This window comes from Sinocyclocheilus rhinocerous, unplaced genomic scaffold (assembly GCF_001515625.1).
Source record: "Sinocyclocheilus rhinocerous isolate Xijiao unplaced genomic scaffold, SAMN03320098_v1.1 scaffold297, whole genome shotgun sequence".
Lineage (NCBI taxonomy): Eukaryota > Metazoa > Chordata > Actinopteri > Cypriniformes > Cyprinidae > Sinocyclocheilus > Sinocyclocheilus rhinocerous.
Window position 1 is genome coordinate 827,786 of NW_015649240.1, and position 7,417 is coordinate 835,202.

At 36.0% G+C, this 7,417-nt stretch overlaps 1 protein-coding gene across 1 annotated transcript in view; it reads left to right on the forward strand.

The window, feature by feature from the left end:
* LOC107710477 (gamma-aminobutyric acid receptor subunit alpha-2-like) overlaps window positions 1-7,417 on the forward strand; it is a 74,253-nt gene that overhangs the window by 44,775 nt on the left and 22,061 nt on the right. The window contains exon 8 of the mRNA XM_016515252.1: window positions 55-116. Coding sequence (XP_016370738.1) covers window positions 55-116 — 62 coding nt within the window. The remainder of the gene's footprint in view (window positions 1-54; window positions 117-7,417) is intronic.

Here is a 7,417-nt window from a genome sequence, read left to right on the forward strand (position 1 = left end):
CACCTGGACAAAGAACGCATCCAACTCTGTGGTGGTAGAAGAGGAGAGCTCTAGATTAAACCAGTATGACCTACTGGGGCAAACCGTGGGGAACGAAACCATCAGATCCAGCACTGGTGAGTCAAGACACTTACAGATTGATAGATATGGTTTCATAATATAGAAAAAGCAAAGATTATTCAGGAATTCTTCCAAAGTCAATTGCATGTATTTGAAACAACATGGCAGTAAGTGAATGATGACAGAAGTTACATTTTTGGTTAAGTTTGTCCTCAAACAAAAGCTCTGAAAGCCACAGAGACTGAACAGACATGTTGGATATATATACAAGGATGATTTTGAAGGATTGCCTGATGTCATGGCAGATTTGTTCTTCATTCTATCATAGTTTATCAAGCACACATTCGTTCTGTTCAGCTAAATCTGCAATGTGCTTTAACACGATCTCTGGGCAAGACTCAACAAACCCTGCCTGTGACTTCCTCTGGTTCGCACTCACTGTCTCTCTCTCTCTTTCTCTCATGCACATCTTTGGTTTGCAGTGACATTTCTTGTGTGTTGGCATTTGGTAGCTCAGTAAAGTGAACACATCCTCGACGTGGGGTAAGATCGAGGCCAGAGCACGTACAAGATATTCCACTTCAGTTGAGCACAGAGAAACCAGAGGGACTGTGCAACAACAACACCCAGAAGACACACTTTATGTCAGGTTTACAACATTATATTTACAAATGGATAGCATACTCACAGCTTGCAAGAAATTAAATACATTCTGGATTTCATTCTAGCACAACAGTAACGGTCAACACATATGGGATTAAACATGTGGATACTTGTAACTAGAGAGGTGGCAGAGTGGCTGATGGCAGATATACTATAACTGATAGGCCTATACACTACTGTTCAAAAGTTTGATTTTTTTTAATGCTTTTGAAAGAAGTCTCTTATGCTCACCAAGGCTGCATTTGCTTGATCAAAAACACAGTAAAAACAGTAGGGGTGTGCTCAAAGCCGAATACCTTATTCGGAAAGGCATGAATAATGGCTTCAAAATGAATAACAGATAACAAATAATTCTGCTGAAAAATATTCGGCTGAGGCTGAGACAGGCACTCGTCAATTTGCTGGATAACTTAGCCAAGGGATCAGCACGATATTATACGTAAACCTCTAAAGTCACTATGCTATAATGAGTGTGTGAAGTGAATGAAAGTAAACTTTATGAATGAGTGCAAATCAAACAGCCGCATTGCTGTTGCCTCTATGTGCATCTCTCAGAAATCAGAGAATATCAACTAAAATACTTCTTCATACATGTTATACTATTTCTGTATATTTATATGTCAATGATATAAACCTTGTATGATATGATACACAAATGAATGGAATAAGCACAGCGCGAACTCCAATCAAACAGCCATGTTGCCCTTTCTCAAAAACCAAACCAGCTCTCTGTCAAGAGTAGGCTAATAATCAACTTAGATATATATACATTTTCTACTAAGCCTACACTTTTGCTTCTTTATCTTTTGCTGGTTTGCGTTTTCTATTTTAATATATTCTTAAATGTAATTTAATCCAGTGATGGCAAAGCTGAATTTTCTCCAGAAATAATTCTAGAATGATGATTTGGTGCTCAAAAACATTTCTTATAATTATCAGTGTTGAAAACAGTTGTGCTGCTTCATACTGTATTTTTGTATATTTTGGAGATATTTAATCAAATGCATTCTCGGCATTGCTACCAGGGGTGCAGATTTTAGCTTAAACTATCATTGAAAAGCTACAGTTTTAAGAGAATCTTGCTGAACAAGCTGCTTTGAATGAATTGTATAGTGAAAGTAGATGCACATATAACCCAAATTGAGTCAAATCAAATCAGCGATCTTTCTGATGTTGTGAGGGCATGAAAGTAATGAGATGAGTCTTAATTCTGTTCATTAGGCTCAAATATACTTGATAACTGTTTCCATTTCATTTCCTAAGACAGTATTCTTATGCCAGAGCAGTGGCTTTGCTTGCCGTGTCCTGCGGGTTTGGTGTCTTCTGCTCAGACCTATTTGTTAAGCTCTGTTTACATCACCCATAGCAAATGGATGTACTTAAACTGGTACCAGCGACTCGCTCGCACAAACACGCACGAATGTGTGCATTAAAACACACATGCCATGAGCCTTAGGGGCTTTTCTCCCAAGGCTCTTGTAAGTACCCAGCATGTGATGTGAGATTAATCATTCATTACAACAGCGTGAACATGCCGTCTAGTGTGAAGGAAATTGGGTCATCTGCCACACTTGAGTGTGCACTACATTTTGCACACTTGAGTGTTTGTAATATATCTGAAGGATTTTTTAATACCTTTCTTCTTTGAGGTCACAGGCTCGGAAACCACTTAGAGTAAAACCACTCCAGGTTTGTGTATTTGTGTGTGTGTGTGTGTGTGTGTTTGCATTGATTAATGATGCAATGAAGGGGTGTGTTTACAAAAACCAAGTGCAGTCGAAAGGTACAGTGTCAGGAGGGCACTTAAACATGATGTCAGGGTCCGTGACGCTCGTGTTATTCAGGCTTGTCTTGGCTTTAAAGGTCCCATATTGTCAAAACTGAAATTTCCTGGCTTTTTTCACAATAACTGATGTCTAGGGGCTATTTAACTACCATATAAGTTTCAAAACAGTCATTCCACAGTAAAATGCTTACAGCCTGCATGAAGTAGCTGTGATTTTTCACGAACCGTTGTGACCAGTGTTGGGGGTAACGCGTTACAAGTAACGTGCGTTACGTAATAATATTACTTTTCTGAAGTAACTAGTAAAGTAACGCATTACTTTATAAATTTACACATGAATATTCGAGTTACTTTTTTAAAAAAGTAACGCGAGTTACTTTTTTCAGTTTAATTAATTTGCTTTAAAAAAAATGTAATTACTTAATTAAAATGAACGTAATCGCGTAGAATCACGCACTCAAAGCGTGCGCGGGAACAGACATAGTCAGAAACGGAGATGGCAGGTCAGAGCTTTACATTTCTGCGATGGAAGTATTCTAATTATTTTGAACTCGTCGAAGAAAGGGAGAAGGGGATTGTCGTCAAGTGTAGATTATGTGTAGGTGAAAAACTCTTGTCAACTGCAAAAAACACTTCCGTAAAAAGTTGATGTCAGAACTACTCAGTCACCGCCTTCAGTCACCACCCCGATCACCGCCCACAGTCCCACTCTCCTTTTGCCAAACCCCCAGACAACATCGCGTCCATGCCATTGCTGAGCAACAACAACACAGAAACATGTCGAAAAGGTTAACTTTAACCACGAAACCAGATCGGCCGACCTGTAACGTTACACTCTCACTCGACATAGTCGTGATATGCAAGAAACATAGACATATGGCAAGAAATCTGTAGACGCGCCCATAACAACAAACGACAATACTTTATTTAACCTTTTCTGATAATAAGTGTGCGCTGCAAACGCAAGCATTTTTGACGATCGTTTCTGTAGAGTCTGCTCGTTTTATCGAGTTTAACCACAGCTGTTGTCGGTTTTTTGTCTGGCAGTGGCAGCAGATATGCTGTTGTATAAAAATGAGTGAATCTTTTTTTTTTCCTGGTCATATTTCACCCCAAAAATCAGGAAAGGAAATATTTGAAATAATATTTTGCTTAAAGAACATGAAGCCTATTTTTAGGAAGATTTTATGACATTATTTTCGTGATAATCAAGCAGTTTGTTACATTGATGAGAATCGAATGAGAAGTTCCATTGAGAATAATGAGAATTACAAAAAAAACATTGTCTGTAAAATGTCCAGACGCATTACAGAAATGAGAATAATGAGGTGGAAATGTGGTTAATTATCATGAAAATAATGTCACAATGCAGCAGATCTTAAAGGAATAGTTTGCCCAAAAATGAAAACCCTAATGTCCTTCCAAAACTGTAGGACTTTCGGAACATGAAAGAAGATTTATCTTATTATTCACTCAATGTAACCCATTAACCCCACTGTAACCCAATGTCTTTTGAAACCTTAATGGTAAAATGTAAATGGTAAATTTAGAAAATGACAAGACAACACCACAGACATGGGTTTGAAATGACATGAGGGTGCATATATGACACAGTCTTTTGTTTATTTTTAGGTGAACTACTGCTTTAATCACAAACTTGCCCCTCTGTCAGTTTTGTTCACCCCTTTTCTGTCTATCATGATGTTCACACACTGAGATCTGTGTGTTTTCGTGAGATCATTACTGGCGAACATGCTTGATGATGAAAGTTTCCCTTGCGAAAAGATGGAAAATGAGAGACAGAGAGAGAAGGGGAAAGATCAAATGATGTTGGCATACTGTCAGTGACATTGTGCTTAGGAGTTGAGACATCTGGATCCCAGGCAGCATCAGATGATCAGCATCACGGTTGCTGTGGGAGAGAGTGATACATGCTCGCTAGCAGTAATTAGCAGTGCAGATCTGTCATCATTTTTTTATGCTTTTGTGTTTGAATGTGTATGCTGGCCGTAATCAGACTTTTTTCTATCAGCATAACGTCTAGTCTACACTGCAGATTATTATGGCCAAAAAAGAAAAAAAGAAACACCCACTTAGACACGAAGAGATTGTTTGATAAACATGTAAAAGCAACCAACCAGAGTTTGTTTACTTTTAACAATGGAAATAGAATCTGAAATAGCTGAGATCACAATAATTAGCTATTTTCACATTGCAATTAGTATTTTTTTTTTAACTTAGTATTAGTTTTTTTTTTTCAATGCAAATATCTAAACATTCTTAAATAGAGCTTTAATGGAGCCTTATTTTAAAGTGTTAACAAAAACTAACTGTCAATGAGGTAAGAAAAATAAATTTAATTCAAACAAAATTGTTTCTTACCCCATTGACAGATATTGTTTTCATGCATAACTTAGACTTAATTTTGATAAATTTTTCAGAAAACAAGACTTGATTTTGAGTAAATGTGTCTTGGTTTAAGAATTTTGAGATATTTATAAGTTTAAAAAATGAAATATTAAGTAAGAACTTTTTTCAGTATAATACATTGAATGCTGTTGAGAGCATAACATTGTGTTTGAAGACAGATTTCAGCAGATGTTTTATTGCTGTGCCATGCCCCTTTCAAACACCCACCATATAGTCGTGTCTCAGAGGGCCATTTCTTTGTTTTCATTAAATGATGTGTAAAAAAAAAACAATTGTCTTTCTCCTGTTATTACCTGTGTTGTTCTTCAGGTCAAGGTGAGGTCAGGATTCTTATTCATGAGAATCTTTGTGTCAAGCGTAGTGTTGCTATAATATATTAGCTCAGTTCCAAACCCTAGGGAGCTGCCTTTCTAGACAACATTTGTAGGCATCATGCACACTCCCAGCTCTTTCCACTTTCAAATATCCACTTTCATGGATATTAAAGGTTCTTCATGGAACCATCATTGACAATATAGGAAGTGTTATTTTTTAGTAAGTGTCAATGGATTTACTGTAGAGCATTTTATTTTTGCCACTCATGTGCTTAGACTTTGATTATGTTGCTGTCTTATAAACCATCTGCTTATGTAAATAGTAGTGCAGCTCACTAGGGTTTGGAATGGAACCAGTGTGTGTTCTGGAATCATGGCATCTCCTGTGACCGATCGTCAATATCATGCTTTATTTAACATCTTCATGGTGCACAGACTGCAGCTCGGACACACACGCTAGCTCTGTTACAAAACCTAGTGAGCTGCCTCACTGTATACTGCCTACATAGGCAAAACCCTCATTAAATGGAACCTCATAAGAGACTGATTTGGAACAATCTACATAGGCTAAACCTATTTGAACCCACAATTGATTCCAATAGATACTGACATTAGCATGCTGCTAAGCTAACAACACACACTAATATGCATAATACATAGCACAAATAGTGTTTTGTTTTTTTACCTTTTTTCATTCGTACTGAATTAAATATATTTAACATTTCCACCATCCACCATCTTGGATTTTTTTTTTTTTTCTTCAGTGAGCTTGTCGCAATGCATTCTGGGACTGCAAATCTCCTTGCAGGAGTGTTATTTTTTACTATTTTGTATATATTATAATAGTTTTTATAAATTTTTTAATTCGTTTTTATATTTTCAGTTTAGTTTGTTTCAGTTCATTTTGTTTCAATTTATTTAGTTTAATTAGTCATTTGTATTACAGTTTTCTTTTACATTTCTATTTAGGTTTAATTTTATTTCAGTTTAGTTTTAGTTTTTATTTAGTTCCATTTAGTCATTGTAGTTCTTCAACTTATTTCAGTTAATTGCAAATGCAACTTTTTTTTTTTTTTTTATCTTTAGTTTTTATATTTTGTTATTTGTTTATTCTATTGAGGTTTCTTTTAGTTTTAGTTCAGTTTTCATTTTTATTTATCTCCAGTTTAGGCTTAGGGTTAGGGTTAGGGTTAGGGCTAGGGCTACTTCCAATTTTAGTGCTTCAGCTTAAACTTATTTTAGCTGCCAAGGCAACATTTGTGATTTTCATTTTTCATCTAATATATATATTTTTTTTTTTCTATTTTTTTGTTTTTGTTAGATAATTTTTTAGTCATTTTATCTACTTATGTCATTTTTATTATCGTTAATATATTGTTTTAATATTACTATTTAGGTTTAATTTGTTTTTATTTCTGTTTTAGTTTTGTTTAGTTTTTTTCCCAAATAGTAATTTTAGTGCTTCAACTTATCTTAGTTGCTGCCTAGGCAATTTTTCCAACTTTTCTTTAGTTCAAGTTTTAAATCTAATATTTATATTCAGTTTTTTAACAATTAACAAACATTTTTTTAATCGTTTTAGTTAACAATAATAATTCCGGGATACACGTGATGCTGCCAAAACTTGTGGTATATGTTGGCCAAAATGTGGTATACAAGAAGCCAGCAAGGTTGCTGCCAATCATTTGGACCAGTCTTCATGTCAAGAGTGGTGTGTATGATTTATCCTTTAAAATCCTGTAAAATTCAAAGTAGGCAGCACTCTAGGTTTTGAAAGAGCTATTTCTTTCTCCGCAATAATGATACAGTCTCTTAAATACTCATCTTTTTAGTCAGTAGAGACACATTCTCACACACATACAGGCCTGAACTCTCACTTTCTTTTTTGTGTCTCTCTCTTCGTACATTTACATTTCATCATGCTGTTTCTCCAGTGGACTGCTGTTAATTAAATTAAATCAGATGTGGCTCAGCCTCATCTGTGCTTATTTTCCCTTCCGCGGCTCCGTGCTGAGCTAACTGGTGCTTGTGAAAGGAGGAACTCCCGAGAGGATGCAGTGTGCACTTGAACAAGAAAAGAAAAGAGTGGGTTTTACAGGATTAGAGCTGGCTAAAATCCGTCTGTGCTTCCTCTGCAGAAAGGACGAGGAGATCTCCCCCCCAC